General features: G+C 40.3%; 2 protein-coding genes across 2 annotated transcripts in view; both read right to left on the bottom strand.

The window, feature by feature from the left end:
- The window catches only part of szt2 (SZT2 subunit of KICSTOR complex), a 167784-nt gene extending 158887 nt beyond the window's left edge, over nt 1–8897 (bottom strand). Inside the window, 2 exon segments of the mRNA XM_017304280.1 lie at nt 3235–3360; nt 8546–8897. Coding sequence (XP_017159769.1) covers nt 3235–3360; nt 8546–8569 — 150 coding nt within the window. The 5' untranslated portion in view covers nt 8570–8897.
- A 1091-nt stretch (nt 8898–9988) lies between these two features.
- Nucleotides 9989–13780, bottom strand: ddx10 (DEAD (Asp-Glu-Ala-Asp) box polypeptide 10). Its single transcript, XM_008408128.2, has 2 exons — nt 12318–13780; nt 9989–11467 (listed from the first exon to the last, which is right to left on the bottom strand). The coding sequence occupies exons 1-2, from the start codon at nt 13665–13667 to the stop codon at nt 10364–10366; spliced, it is 2454 nt and encodes an 817-aa protein (XP_008406350.1). The 5' UTR covers nt 13668–13780; the 3' UTR covers nt 9989–10363.
- Nucleotides 13781–16859: the final 3079 nt, after the last annotated feature.

The raw sequence follows: 16859 nt of genomic DNA on the forward strand, positions 1-16859 counted from the left end.
TTTTTGCCCAGAAAGCACATGGGCAAAAGCCGTTAGTGAAACGGTCACTAGGACTGACTAGTATATATTACATTGAGGGAAAGTAACTGTAACATATGAATTCCTCATATGTTAACACAAAGGCTCGTTTTGAAGTATAAGCTGCTACTTACAGGCAGTGGCTCAAAAAGTGGGTATGCAGGGTATGCAACGCATAGGGGCGCAGCACCAGTGGGGGCGCCAAAACCCCGTCTGGAGGGGGTGGCGCGCCGATGATGTTTTCCCATACACTTCATCACGCGCCTTCCGCTCCTTCACCTCGTGCACATAACGAGGTAAATGGGGGTGGGGGGTGGGTCGAGTGAGCGTCGCTCCTTCACCCTGACGTTCCTTCCCTGGGGTGGGGGGGTGCCGATCTATGTTTTCGCATCCACCTGAATATTGTGTAGTTGCGCCACTGCCCGCATGGCGAGGTGTCGGGGGGCGCAAGAAGCAGTACTTTATAATTGTCTGTATTCATGCTTAACTGATAAACAGCCTCCGGTCACTAGGTGGCAGCAGTGTTCAAACGAGTCAACAGGCTGCCTGTTCAAGCCGGTAGAAGTAGCTACACAGTGCCGTTGGAAAAATGAGCGGAGAAAAAAATACAAACGGAGCGGAAGTTACATATATCTACCATCATAGAGGAAAGATGGAGAAGTTTGATAGCAGAAAAAAAATGGGAGCAGACGTCACTAAAGCAAGTATGACAGTTTCATGGCCAAGCTAAGAGATTTTTATTTTCAAATACAAGAATACAGTCATAATACTACAATAACCAAGTCCAATTAGCAGAAATGTACAGAGTAGGTAAGAGGACATGGAGAAAAAAAAACAAAAAGCTATCCCGACTTATTTTCTCGAGATTCCTAGAAGCTTAATGAAAAATCGTTCGTTCCTTTTTGAGTAAAAATGCTGTTTATACAGTAAAGACGGTGATGGTGGTGAAGTCTAAACAAGACACATAGGACGATTCACCATGTTTGTTACGGTCTAAAGCAGGGGTGTCAAACTCCAGTCCTCAAGGGCCACATGTCCTGCAACTTTTAGATGTGCCTAGGCCTGTCACGATAACACATTTTGCTGGACGATTAATTGCCTAATAAATTATTGCGATAAACGATAATATTGTTTCAAGACCTTTTGACACTGATTTAATGGATAGATAGATACACTTTATTTTCAAAAGAACACATAACACTGGAACTGATGAACTAAATAAACAAAACAACCAAAAACAAAAATAAAATGGATTCTCAGTCTCCATTAACAAAAATCGTACTTGAATAAAAACTAAACAACATAAAGCCGAAGTGGAAATAAATACTGCATTCAACCAAAAGACTGCAGATTATGAAGTCTGTATACTATATTGCCTTTCAGTAATCACTAGATTTAAATAGAGAAAACGGGCACATCTGACTACCTAATGCAGTATTTCACACTACACGATTTTTTGCCCCTATTTTCTCCTTACGATAATCTTAAAACGTTGGCCGATCTAAGATTGTCTCTGGTGATTTTGTAATCGATCATCCTGCAGTGTGTGGTGTGTTACGGCAGATCGTCGTGGCCGCTCCGATCTAAATCAGGGGTTTTCCCCGACTGGGAGTTTAACGCTGAATGTGACAGGTAGCCAATCAGAAAGCGCGGATTCTCCTCCGTGCTTTCTGAGGGGAAATTACGGAGGGGAATCCCAAACAGCTGACATGCCGCAACACAAAGTCCAGCGGACATTGGAGATGATATGTGGAAACAACATTAATATTTATTCAACATTTCGTGCAAAGAATATAGAAATGACAAGAGGAGGAGTTGAAGCCAAATTGCTACCTCAGTTGATAAACCTGGTAACTTTTCAGCTGTTCTTCGTTAACGTGACATAAATAGGTTACAATGATTTTCATTCAGTCAGGACTTTACTCTGAGCCACATGCATCACAGGTAGATTCTAGTAAAGCATTGATTAATGCCTGATTTTAAAATTAGTTAACTGGACTTGTAGCCATTATTTTGTGCCCATGTGGCTGGACACCACACGGCACGACGAACCCGATCGAACCGTCATAACTAGGATTTCTATCGGTAAATGTGTGTCTCAGGGTTTGAAAATGGGCCGACAACTCGTGTAATGTGCGCTGGACATTAGACTAAGGAAATGAGGAAGGGAAGGTCAGTGGAGAGCACCGGAGCTGAGCCTTTTTTCATTCAGTGTCATCAACAGAAAGAAAAAAGGCCGGAAGAGACGACAAAGAAGATAATTAAAATGAGGTCGATGGGTTTCATTTATTGTCTGATTAATTGATTTATCGTTTATCGCGACAGGCCTAGATGTGCCCCTGCTGCACCACATCTAAATAGGGTAATTAGGTTACTAGCAAGGCTCTGGAGAATTTATCTACACAAGAAGGAGATAATTAAGCCATTTCATTCCAGTGTTTTGTACCTGTTGTGACACATCTAAAATCTGCAGGACACCAGCTGTTGAGGACTGGAGTTTGACACCTATGGTCTAGAGATGTCCCAGATTAGGATACAGGGCTTAAAGTAAAAAAAAAAAATCCTGAGCCTGAAACTTATAGTTATGATAGAAATTAACTATACCATTGCTATTGCCACAGTTTAATAAAAAGTGTCTTTGAATAGTGCAACAATTGCTTCTAACAATAAAATTAACAAGCTAAACACTCAAACTTAAATAAGACTTCAGTACATTTCAACTCAAAACAAAATGCCCTAAAGGTTTGCCTTACAGGCAAAAATCCCTCAACATTAAATAAGAATCCTTTCAATGTTTTTGCAAGTAATTTAGAACATGCAACATTATCAACTAAATCAGTGTTTCTCAACCTTTTTCAGCCCAGCGTCGTTTTTTTTTGTTTGTTTTTGTTTTTCTTTACCCCTAAGGTGCAGGGCGGTAAGGAAGCGTATCGATGGGGAAAAGGCAGACTGACATAAACCTTTTAAAACAACGGAAACACCTATTTTTTCCACTACCTTCAGTATCTTTCATCAAAAAAGTTTCTCGAGAAAATAATTTAGGATCTCGAGAAAGTTTCTTGGGATTGTCAGAATTTTTTACTGTGTGATTGGCCCAGCAGATTGCACCCATCCTGCATGCAATTTTATCACACAGGCACAGAAAACATGTGAAAATAGATTAGGAAGAAACTCGGGCACAAAACATGACCCATTTGTGAAGCTGAACTAACTTACCAATTCAGATGTAGAGGCTGGCCAGATGATCTGATTCAAATTCCTGAGAAACCATGCTAGACGCACATTCCTGGATATCCGATAGTCCTCCTTCATGAGCAGGAAGATCTGGTCTGCCTCCTCCACCTCGTAATGGGAAGCACAAAGTACATGATGTTACATGTAAGCCAATTGCAAGTCAATAAAAGAAGGGCTTTTACTAACACCAACAAAAACTTAAATGGCTCTCTGGTACAATCTATGTTCTCAATCTTTTCAGTTTCCGTCCATGTCTAAGTTACAGGCTAAATTTGTAGGAAAAAAATGTTACTTTTCACTGACGATGTGTGTCAGAACTCCTCCACCAATCACACAGCAGCCGTCCATCTATAGTAACAACAATTTGTTCATTCTTCACATTGCTAGGTTGCAGATGACGTAGTACCGACGTCACGCAATGCAGATGGGGGTCAGGAAGTAAACGCAGCCCATTTATTTATGTTAATCCAACATCAAAATGCCTGACGATGGTGTCGTGTACAGTTGTTCAACTGTTCAAATAGACAGAAAGAGAAATGTTATTTTTGTTTTCCAAAGGTAGTTGGTCACAAGGAAGTTAATTTTGAAAAAATTTACTGAACAAAGACAAGAAAAGTGGATCAATGATCTACAGCTAAAAACAGAAGGTGCGGAAACTAACAATGCCAGAGTTTGCAGCGCCCGGTTTCTAACAGGTAACGATCATATTGTTTAAATTGTATTTTCAAATATTTTATTGGACAGTTATTGAGAAGGTAAGGTAATTTTATTGATATAACACATCTTCAGCAACAAGGCATTTCAAAGTGCTTTATAGAAATTAAAAGGAAATACAAACAAAATAAAGGAAAGAGTAAAAGACAAAAAGGAATAGAATGTTGATCCAAAGTAAATAAACTAGATACTCCTATTGAGGGTTGCTAGATAAGTATAAGTAAGTAATCTCTGGACTTTCTAAGTATGTTCTAAATTTGTAAAAGTAATGAGTACTCTGCAGTTTCTAAGTAATAAAAAAACTAAATGTTCCTGTTCTGGAAGATTTTTTTCTGGATTCTAAGTTTGTTCCTGGGTTGCAGTAACAAGGGTCTCTCTGCATAATAATCGAAAAAGTAATCTAAGAAGCATAATATTGGTCTAAATAGTGAGTACTCTACAGATTATAAACAATAAGCTAAAGAGTGACTAGTAAACTAGAGTCTCTAGAGTCCAAGTTTGTTCTAATTCCTTTTCTGGATTAAAAGTGAGTTCTCCACAGTTTCTAACAAGTAATAATCTAAAAAGTAATCGATAAATAGGATGAGAAGACAACATTAGGTATGATATGGCACATATAGCAAGACAAAAACATGTTGGCAACATTGAGGTCAGGGAGTGTGTGTATGCAACGCACACACTCCGTATTTGCAGATCAGCCCATTTCTCTCTCAGCCCGTTCTCCCAAATAAAGTCTCTGATAAATGTGGAATAATCAAGACTGAGTCTTTGAGAGTTCAGCCATAAGATTCCAGGGTGACTTCGGGAGGGGTGAGGAGATGGGAAGGAGCAGTTTGTTTACATCAGTGGTGCCCAAAGTGGGTCCTCGAGGGCCGGCATCCTGCATGTTTTAGTTCTCTTCCTGGTTTAACACACCTGGTTCAAATGATGGCTCATTAGAGGCCTAAGAAGAACATTGACATAGTGAACAGGTTGTTACTACCACCAGGGGGAGAACTAAAACATGCAGGATGCCGGCCCTGAAGGACCGACTTTGGGCACCCCTGGTTTACATAAACTCCAGGAGATTTGAGATAGCCAGAAGGCCACAGAGAGCCAGATTCAGAATAACAAATTCTCTTTAGATCGGGCAGACGTAAAATTTCTGTCTGTCCTAGAGTCTTTAACCGGTAAATCTCTTATAGTTCATCCCAATTATTCAAATTGTGGTCGTTTCACTGAACCAAAGTACGCAACTTCTCCAAGATCGATTCCACCCCTTTAGTGAGTTTTTGAGTCCTCAGCTGGGCTGCAAGACTCACATCCAACTTGTGTCTCTGTCCACACCAACAGCCTGAGTGTTCGCTAGTTCGGCCAAGTCTGTCACAAATTTGTCGATAAGCCAGACATCCACCAGCTCCAAACAGCAGAAATCCTGTTATCATGAATAAATCCAGGGTGTATCCTGCTGGATGTGTCCCCGCAGGACAAGAGAGCTCTCCTGTGCCCAGTCTTCTCGTTGAGGAAATTTTAATCAATTGCATTGCGAGACTGGCTGACCAGATCCATAATTTGTAGATTTGGAGGGTGTACAAAGAAAGGCTTCAAAAAAGCAACACAAGAGCAAGCAGGACGAGAATGAGTAGGGAGAGGAGCAGAGGGAAAAGCATCCACCTTCACCGAGAGCTAGAGAGGTAGAAAGTTTTAATGTACAGCACTTTGTATCAGCTGTGGTTGTTTTAAAGTGCTTTATAAATAAAGTTGGTATGGTATGGTATGGTATGGTATGGTATGGTATGGTATGGTATGGTATGGTATGGTATGGTATGGCATGGTATGGTATGGTATGGTATGGTATGGTAAAGACAAGCATTCATATAAGGTATTATTTTTACTCCCTAGCTTTGTTGTCCTCAGAAAAGGTTTGAGTGCTAATGTTGTTAGCAGCTAGGTTAGTGCTGCTAACAACAGCACTAAACATTTTACATCTTACTTTACTATTTTTTTAGGTTGTCTAAGAGCAGCAGGTGATGTAGATTCCCAACTCTGGGTCACTATCGTTAACCTGAGCTGTGACTATTTCTTCATTCTCTCTGGCCACGAACCATGGTTTTAATGGGGTTTCTGGAGATTGCTGCAAATGGTTGACCTACATTGTAGAAAAGCAGAATGACTCAAAGTTAACTCCAGCATAAATTTGGGTTTACAGAAGCTGTCATCTGGTTCTTCATACAATATCAGGTCTGCAGCACTAGATATTATGTCGGGTAAAATCCTCAAGATTACATGACAATTCTACCGAGACAATATGGGCCACATCCTAGATATACGCATATTTTTTCGAGATACCTTGTCTGTGACAGCCCATTTGGGCATTAGCATACTTGCTGTAATCCATTTTGCTTTGTTTTGAACCAAAGTAATCCACTTCATGACCCCCATCTGAATTTCATCCAGGTTACATGTCTGCAACTCAGCAATTGACATGTACTTATAACATATTATTGTAACAACCTCAAAAATATGGATATTTCCGTTTTACTTTTCTTTCAATGTCAGCTATGGCCCCCCAAAGGTCTCTGTTTGATCTTTGATTAGAGACCAAAATTGCAACATTTGAGACATGTTCAGTTGAAGCTGCACCAAATCAAATCATCCAAATAATTTGAAAAATCTGTTCACCTTGCCTGTCATGGCACTGCACCAAGAACTACTGAAAGAAACGATATGAAAACGTCAGAAAACGATACAAGTGCATCTTTGTTCTTCACAAAACGTAAAAAATAAAAAAAATGGTATAGCTTCAGAGTTTAGCAGTAGTAGGCTTTCTCCTTTATTTTTGTCAAAAGGCTACAGCAATTTCTCCCTCTAGTGATAAACCCTTATATTTGTTTAGGTTGTGTTAACCCAGAATGCCCTGCACTTCCTGATTTTGAAGTCGTCTCTGGTCTGCTTGCGTCTGCACCAGAGTTCCTTCATCCAAACCGAGACCTAGGTTTTTAGGCAAACCAGAGTCCATTTTATTGGTTAAAATCAAAGTTCAACTGCACATTCACACCTCCCCAACCAAACAAAACTTTCCAGACAAATGAGCTAGAGTTTGATTAAAGCGCTGGTGTTTTGCTCAGTCAGTGTCCAGGCAAACCGCTATTAGCTAAACATCCTGATATTAGCCTTCCGCTATAAATCTCATGCACTTACATCATCCAGAGACATTTGAACAAACAGTGGCTAGACAGGCCTGCAGGTAAGACCAGTCTAGCCACAACATGGCTGCCCAGACCCTGCTTTCTAGGGACTGGGCAGCCATGTTGGATTTTCTAAATCTAACCTCCCACTTTCCTTAAAGATTCACTACAATGTAAAAATCGACTTTTAGGAGATTTACGTCATGTTCTAATATTATTCCCCCATCAAAAACATACTTGGAGTGTTTCATGCATGTATGACAAATCCCTTAATCTCCCATGCCAAACATTTGAGTTTGTAAAACAATTGGTGGGACTGAGTGCCACCTTTGAGACAAAGCTCCTCCTCAGTTTCTGAGCTTCTGTCTCACAAAGCAGACCCTCCCACACGACTGCCCCACTCAACTCCTTCAGATTAGCAACTTAAATTAGCAAACACCTGGTGGAATTATGCATATAAGCTCATTATACAACACTGTTAAATACATTGCTATGGGTTTAATAGAGGAGCAATGTTGTGATGACTTCCTGAAGATGGAGTACAGGTCTTCCTTAAAGAGACAGACGTCCATTTTGAAGACCTGTGTTAAATTATGAAGTCAATTTTTTATAAGTCATATTTTATAAATACAGTACTTATGACAACCAAAAGTAGCAGTTACTGGATTGTGCTATAAAATAGTAAAACTAACCAACAGCAATGACCCAATACTGGCCCACTATTGGTCCATATTTTTTGTGGTGCTTTTCCCCAGAATTAAAGCTTTGAAAAGTTAGAACATTTAGTTCATTTGCACCATGTCAGCAAACTATTGCTTTATCTGAAAGATGTAAAATTAGCATACCTCAAGATAATCCTATAAAGGTCAAGTCTGCAGTTCTCTGGGAATAATGGCAAGTAAGAACAGCGTAGACTTATGCATTCAGGCTTCTACAGCATTTCTCCAAATTTGCTTGAGTTTGAGTTTTTTGTTTAGTTTTTTCAGTGGAGTCCTGCCATCACATGTCACGAAAATAGGTGGAGTTTGCTATAACACAAAAATCCGTCAGTTTCAGAGGTACACATATGAGTCGAGTAAACAATGGTCTGAACGCAGATTCATGAAAGGAAGATTTGACATAAAATAACGAGCTATTGACGGTTAAAAATCAGAATTTTTCATAGAGCAGGAAATATCTTTGTTCATATGGCGAGGCATGGTGGACGCCTGATTGAAAGCAGTACTAAAACATTCCCGTGCTTTTTATCCAACTCCTCTTAACTACTGAGCCTTTGTACCAAAGCTTCTTCCTCTGGATGTCACAGCCGAAAAATCTTTAGCTCCGTTCATGATTTAGAAAAGAACATAAGTTCTTCAAGTTCTGGGGAAATGGACCCCGTTTTTCCAAATTAAGTCAGTGACGAATGTTACCTCATTGTCCTTTCTCTCTGCCATGTTTGTTGGTACATGTAGACATCAATGATGTCCCCAAATCCAGTTAAGAACAATTAGTCCAAATACTTGTGTATCTGCTGCATCTCAGTGTCAGAGCTCGCTTGCAACTGGCATCGTGTCCTCGAAAATGACTTCCGGCTGTGGGGTTCAAAATAAAACGTCGTGGTCATTAGAGGCAGTCAATGCCTTCAGTTAACATCCTCTAAATGTAATGTCAATGGAAATGCAGATTTTGGCCTATAACCCGATAACTTTGTTAGAATCGAACTAAAATGGACCCCTGAAATGTAACATGTCATGTAGTCTGTGCGTTCAGTATTTTTGTTCTGAAATGCAACGTTCACCACTCTACCGAATAACACGTGATCCGGAAGTGTGGCCGGCTTTTTTTTTCCGGTAGAAACAATTATAAAAGAAAAACAAGACGAGGAAACGAAAGGTGACGCATTACAAGTGAAGCACGCAGCCCGTTAAAATAAACGATGGAATATGATTAAAAATCTAACGATTTTTTTTCATTGAATATTGAAGCATTTACAAAAAAACGACTTATTACAAGTCTAACAAAAATGAAATGTAAATGAGCAGGAATAACCGCAACAGGCCGCATACAAGCTGGCTCAAGCACTCTGCACATACATATAAAATGTACTTTGTTGTCTTTAAGTATTCTCGATAGCTTCAAATCTAATATCTTTACAACCTCGTGACTTTGCCACAACACTGTCACCACGTATTTTAAAAGCAATGGTAAACCATCTTCTTTGCTTGATTTTTTAGTTTTTCTGCTTATTTTAAGCCCATTGCTGTTCGCTAGAAAAGCAGCTGAAAGATTTGTTCTCCCAGGGTCTTGTTAGTTTTTATACAATGTGTGATATAGTCTTGTTATTTATGGAATACTTTGTGCCTGTGAAAAGCGCTTTGTAAATTTAACTTAGATTTATTTTCAGAGAAAGTGGAGACTGTATATCTGAGCACATTCCACAAATGCAATGCAAAAATAGCCTAATATCTGACAGTTTATATGCCTCAACTCAGATTAGCTAAACACACAAATTGGAACTTTTAATTTCCCAATTTGTAAGCAGATTTAACCTCTGCTGTTCTTACCATTGATCAAAAGAAGCAGTGTATTTTTAGACTAGCAGTCATCCAGGCATAAACTGGAGTTCTGTACCCTAAAGTTCTAGTTTATCATTCCCTCCTAAACTTGAAGAAGTCGTCAAACTAAATTTGAACAGTCAACACATGAAGTCATCTCTGCTACAGGCCAGAGTAACATAGCTGACAACGCAGGCTGGTGTGACTTATAACTTGAAAACTGAACTAAAACAGCCACACTGGTAGTTTCTTGACTAATGTCCATAGCAGCAGAGGTGGGAAAATTACACTGAAGATATTTAATCACAAACTCAGTAGTAATGTCATATCTAGATTTATTGATTTTAAACAGCAAAACCAGCACTCAACAACCAGCAATAGTCAGGAATCAAGAATAAATGGAAAAACCAGGAATTCTGGACCCGATTTGTTCCTTTATTATATGGCATATATGTGAGGAAAAATAATGTATAAACATAATCTGTAGGTGACCTTTTCATGACCCAGACATAGATCAGACAAACTTGCAAGCCTGATGATCTGTAGTTTGAACACCTTAACCAAAGGTCCAACAGAAACAGAAACAGACATTGATCTGGCCCTTAATTTGATACTTTCAGACAATGTTTGAACCCAGAACTGAATTCAGTCGGTGTGTTTTCAATCAGTTTCAATTTCAGTCCCTGGCAGTCTCTACTTTGGTCCACGCAGCAGATGTAAAACCAGCTCCTCGTCGTCAGCCAGTGAAAGGCCAGTGTCCAGGCCAGTGTCCAGGCCAGTGTCCAGGCCAGTATGCTCATCATTCAGCTGCTTTCCTTTCCTTTCTTTCTCGTCAGGCTCCTCGCTGCAGCTGTGTTGTTTTTTAGCATAACCCTCTTCCTCTTCTTCTGATGAGTGCAACTGATCGGGGTCTGGCAAGAAGCTGGAGTCAAAGTCCCCCCCGCTGTGACAGGCCAAATATGCTACATTTTCCTCATCTGACCTTCGTTGCCGCTTACTTGCTTCCCTCCTGGCCTCTTTGGCCTTGAGCCTCTTATTTCTGTGCTCAGCTTGGACCTTGCGTCTGTACTCTTGCTTGTCAAACTCCTGGTCTTCACGTCTAAGCCTGTCTCTGGCCTTTGCCACATTGATGCCTAAAACATCGTCTTCCTCATCCTCAGCAGTTACCGTTTGCTGCACTGGGGGCCAAAGCTGCATAGCTTCTCCTTCTTCATTAAAAGTAGTTTTGGTATTGATTTGGAAGTTTCTCTTTAAGAGCTTTTTGGTCTTTTTGAACTTAGTTTCTTTTCTGGTGTTATTTGGGCCTTGGGAAGTGTCCTCCACACACTCTGGGTGCCCCAACAGCTCAAAGACATCCTTTCTTTTGACAGTCAGCAGTTCCAAGTCTCGAAGATCATCTTCATCTTCACTAATGTCACCATGAAGTGCTTTTGAGGACTCGTCCACATTTTCTTCTGTGTCGTGTTCAACAACTTCACAGGGCACTTTCTTACTCAGCTGAACTCTAAAGCTCTGGAGTTCTTCCTCTTCATCAGACTGCTCCTCATCCTCATTCTCTGCTTTCTGTGCATGGGCTTTACTGAGGAAGCGCACCCTAGGGCAAACAGCAAGGCCCAGCGAGAGAGCATACTGCCTAATCGGCAGCTCAAAGACGTCAAAGACTTGTTTGTTTTTCATTAGATAGACTGAGCGCAGGTAGGAAACAAAGCACCTCTGGGCTCGTTCTTTCTGCTCCGTCTCCTGGGCCAGGAAGGCCTCCAGCTTCTGCTGCACACAGTGCACTTTTTCTGGATTCACCTGAAATCAACACAGATTCAATTGAGTTGTGGGTATGAATATGAAATAAACATTTTCATACCTCTAATTCACAGCTTCAAGAAAATTAAATGTGAAGAAAGAAAAATGATGCATTTTAATTTTAAGCAATTGTACTGCCTGAATACAGTGTATAAATGATGAAAACACTGTTAAAGAGCCTGCAGTTTAATGGATTAAAATAAAAATGTTTAATATAAAAGTGTCAGTGTTGTATTTGGTACCCAACCCAGCTTAACTTTAAAAACCAGACTCGGTTACAGCCTACTACACTAGTGTGAAGAAAACATAGGTGGCAAAAACATTTTGTAAAATGGTATTTTAAAAAATACATTATATTTATATTTGGGCTCTTTTACAAAGGAACTCTAAAAATGTCAATTTGTCAAATTCATCTCAACATAAATTTGACAAAAATTCATGTTGAAATTAAACTATTCCCAAGCTACCAGGTTTGAATTAAATATTAAAAAAACAATGAGGAATATTTTAATCTTTTGAAATAAATGTTTTACCCTTTAAATAAAAAATACCCATACACCCCAAACACATTGCAGAGAAACTAAACACTTTTTGGTTGCTATTAACAAGCTCCTTAGAGAACAGCTAACCATTTTACTTATTGGAAATGATATTGTCTCCTTCAACTTGGTTTATTTCTAAGCATGGACTCGACTTAGGTTCTCACCCTCGATTACGACTTCAGCCAGAAATGCTCAGTGTGGCTGAAGTCGTCTTCATGGGAACCTTTTAACATCAACAGCAAAGGATTGATGTCGAATGTAAACTGTTGACTGTGAGTCAGACTGTGTGTGGATGCAGGGTGTCTCACTTGGATCTGATTGATGGGAACCTTCTTCTCCTGCAGCTGGGCCAGCATGGCTCTCTCTTCAGAGGGCAGAAGGAGCAGCAGAGCTTCTCCACCCTCCTTGTACCTCGCTGTGCGGCCTACCCTGTGGATGTAGGTGTCTGCATCCTCTGGACAGTCAAACTGCAGCACCCAATTGACAGCAGGGAAGTCCAGGCCTCTAGCAGCAATATCTGTGGCAAAGAGGACAGCACTCTGCTTCTTGACAAAACTGTTGTAGACCTCCACCCTCTTCATTTGCTGCTGCTTGCCATGCAGCGCCAGGATGGGAATCCCAGGTCTTAGACGACAGAAGGCTCGAAACAGATACTGAACCTCTTTGCAGCAGGCAAAGAACACAATAATCTTCTTCTTCAGGTGGCTTCTAATAAAGGAATGGAGCATGTTCACTTTGTGGTGCAACTCACACACCACGTAGCTCTGCTCCAAGGTGGCCGGCGTGCTGAACTTGGCTTTCTCATGAACCCACACAAACTCTGGATCCTTGAGACTAAGACGGGCCAGATCTTTCACACTCCTGGTCTGTGTGGCGGAAAACAGCAGGGTCTGTCGTGACTTGGGCAGATTCTCCACTATGGCATTGAGCGTGTCTGCAAAGCCCATGTCCAGGATGCGGTCCGCCTCGTCGAGGACAAGCATGTGCAAACTGCTAGCATGGAAGGAGGCCGTCTCGTCCATGTGCTGCAGCAGGCGCCCCGGGGTGCATATCACAATGTTGGTGCGGGATATCCGCTCTGACTCGCTCCTCAGGTCTTTACCCCCGATGACGAGCCCCGCGGAAAACTCGTGATTTTTGCCTACTTTGCGGAGAACTTCGAAGGTTTGATAGGCGAGTTCTCTGGTTGGTGATATGATGAGGACACCGAGGCCGTCCGCTGAGCTCCACTGATGACGATACAGACACTCAAGCACCGGAACGAGGAAGGCTAAAGTTTTTCCGGAACCAGTCTTCGCAGCACCAAGGACATCTCTACCACGCAGAGCGAAGCCGATCGTCTGTCTCTGGATTTCTGTGGGCTGGCGATACTGAGCCTCCTGTAGACCCAACAGGGTCTTCTTCGAGATTGGAAAGTCCGAAAACTTACAAACGTCCATCGTGTTGATGTCACCATATCTGCTCACCAGACTTTTGATGTATTCCCTTTCTAGTTGCCACTCGGGTTTCTTCCTCTGCATTCTCCTTTGTTTCACACGGTCTCTCCCCTTCATGTACTTGTTCTTCCACTTCTCGAAGCATTTTACTGGATCAGCGCTCCCTCTTGTCTGAGCGGTTTTTGGTTTCTTTCTACCGGAACTCTTGTTTTTTTCTTTCATCGTTCAGAGTAAGCACAATGTCACACTGACACGAGACTCCACACACAGCGTGATGAACATGGATTAGTGTCGCGTACTGCATGACGTAATTATCTCGCGACGTAGTAAAGCATAGACATAATATAAGAGCAGACCCCGCATTGGCTGCTCCGGCGCAGGAAATACGGCGGCCATCTTGGAGCGGTCGTCCCTCCTACTTTGTTCAACCAAAACAGCAGAAGATGCCTCAGCACTGAGGGATATTGTTGTTCTGATCGATGGACTATTGATGTGAGGCTCCACAGACAACATTTCACAAGTAAGATGGACATATTATTGTGTATTTATTGTGATTAGAATATTACTTTACTGTATTTGATACCAGCTAATATTAGCTACAGTGTTTGGTGTAATACGGGTTCAGCCGCTATGAAGGCTAACTGAGATTCCGTAAATCTAAAAAAAATAATTATTCTCTAACATTGACTTAAATTATCTGACACAAGAGCCTATATTAGAAATGAAACAATGTAACATATATTATAAAACTTAAATTATGTGTTATAACCAGGGGTGAAAGTAAGGGGGAACGGCAGGGTACTGCGTACCCCTAAAAGATTTAATGGGGGTACGCAGTACCTGCTGTATAAAATCAACGGGTTCACTGTGCAGCCGTGAGTTCACCCACTAATCAGCTGTGACTGATTAGTTTTTTAAGAACAATCTAAAACACCACTTAATCAGTTAATAAATAACTTTTTCCCCATTTCATATCGTTTCTGAACTGTTCGTGCTTTGCTAGAGCAGCGGAGCAACACGACGATCGCTGGATTGTGGATCGACACGGCCAGGACGCTGAGACCAGCACGTCCTCTGACTGGATTATCAAAACATTCATAACTTTATTAAAGTACAACAACAACAAAAATCAACAAAACGTGTTCAAATTAATGACCCAACAACAATAATAATAATCTCAGTGATTATTGTTTCAACAAGGTGTTGCGCAATTCTGTGCGTTTCGGTTCTATTACCAAAAGAACGAGCAGAGCAGGAGTTAAAATGAACTCATCAACCACCACTGTGTTCAGGGAGCTTATTAATAATCATTGCAAAATAAATATCAAGCCTGCAAACCTAATATTGTAACGGACTGAATGTTATATTTTTAACGTAAACTCTGCTCGGCTTGTAGAGCGCAGGAGGTTGCCAGGGCAACGGGTGTGCTTAAATGACAAAGAGAGACGGAGAGTAAAAAGGTAGGAGTGGTTTAGAGTTGATCACCTGTTCAGGTTGTTTACATTTGATGTGGTGCATCACAGTCGCTGTAGTTTCTGAACGTTCAATAAACAACAAACTTGGACTAATTACCTCGTTCTGTGGGAGCATACGTCATTTACAACAAATATCAAACACGTTAAATATTTTACATTAAGTATTTAACAAACAATGGCTTCTACCGTGATAATTATGTGAAATTAAATTAATTGTCTAATATAAAAAATAGTTTGGTGCTGTCGGGCTCAGATTCTGAGAGGCTTTTCCTTTATCAAACTTTCTTTTGCCTCTTATTTAGTGGAAATATTGATGTTGATGAGATTTTCTCCAAAATGATAACTTTTTTCAACCTTTATAGCTCCACTGTTGAAAATGAGGCTCTAACATTCACAAATGATAGTGAAAGAAAATCCAGTTCAACATCTGGTTTGAGGTGATTCCTCTGGAACCTGTTGGAGGAAAAATATCCCAACTTCAGAAGATGAGCTTTAACCTAACAGAGCTCTGTGGTTCCTCCTGTCAGTGTGAGAGTCAGGGTGAGGAGGCGCCATGTTAGGAAGAGAAGTGGAAGCTGCAGGATCTTCAGAACAAACAGGTCATAATGCTGGGCTACTGATTATCCCTCTGTCTGGACACATGATCACTAGAACCAGTTTAAAAGCTAAAATGAATGGTTATATGCCAGACATGGAAAACTGAGATGACTCCATGCCATGATGTTCAGAATTTAGGTTTCATGGCATCTCAAGGTGTCAACATTGCAGCCAGTGGACTGAAGGAGGAAATACAGCTTTATTTTGTAGCAATTCAAGAGCTACCAGCTTTTATCGCTTTGCAAAAAAATGAATCAGCACAGACAGTGGCGCAACTACACATTATTCAGGTGGATGCGAAAACATCGATTTGTTTGTCCAAATCTCAATCTTATCACTCTTTCCTCCTTTCTATTTCTTCCATTTCTTCTGTCTCCTATTATCTTTTGAATTTTATAAAACCTTCTTCCTGTTTTTTCTTCATCCAACCTTTTTTGCAATTATTTAATCAGTTTTTGTTTAACAATACTCTTTCGCTTACATTTAGTTGTTTTAACTAACACTAAAAGGATTTTGAATTGCCCTCTATTTTATCTGCCCTCTCATTTCCTTCTACTCAAACATGTGCTGGTGCCCACACAAGTATAACTATAAACCAATATTTTGTATTCTGATTAATGTAGAAATATTTCTTATAAAATGTCCGTCCTACTACCTGAATGATTATATTTTAAACTTAATAATGCAGAGCTTGAATCTGAACAAATGAATGTTTTTAATGGTTTCATGTCTTCTATCATTGTAAAGCTAACAATATTGCCAACAACTCTGCTGTCTATACTGGTAATCCATCTGTAATTTGTTTTCCTATTTTTTTATTTTATTCTAGTACAAAAGCTATTCCTATTTTACCAGTTATTTTTGATGCATCTGTATAGAGTTAAATATATTGATAATTGTTTAGATATAATAAATAATTATCTAAGATGTAAGATTTATCTCTGAGACAGACTGGCGACCTGTCCATGGTGACCCCGTCTCTCGCCCGTAACGTTAGCTGGAGGTAGACACCAGCACCCCTCCTCACCCAACTAAGGAACAAGGGTGTTAGAAATGATGGAGGCTAAGATTTGTCTTGTTTCTTTTCCATTATTGACATATCTACTATAACTGTAGTAGATATGTCAATAATAATCATGGTAATAACCATTACCAGATCTGTTTCTTTTACTCATACTGCACCTTGGTTTAATTCCACTCTTCGACAGTTAAAAACAAAAAGACGTCGCCTTGAAAGACTGTACCGAAAAACTGGTCTCACTGTTCACAGACATGTATTCCAGTCACATTCTTTTATAAATGGATGCAATTTCTTCAGCCAAATCAACATATTACTCCACTT

Source organism: Poecilia reticulata, linkage group LG4, assembly GCF_000633615.1.
Source record: "Poecilia reticulata strain Guanapo linkage group LG4, Guppy_female_1.0+MT, whole genome shotgun sequence".
Taxonomy (NCBI): Eukaryota; Metazoa; Chordata; class Actinopteri; order Cyprinodontiformes; family Poeciliidae; genus Poecilia; species Poecilia reticulata.

Coding starts and splice junctions, on each gene's coding strand:
- ddx10 (XM_008408128.2), bottom strand. CDS start 13,667: ATGAAAGAAAAAAACAAGAGTTCCGGTAGAAAGAAACCAAAAACCGCT. Junction 11,468..12,317: donor TTCCCATCAATCAGATCCAA/GTGAGACACCCT, acceptor TGTTGATTTCAG/GTGAATCCAGAAAAAGTGCA.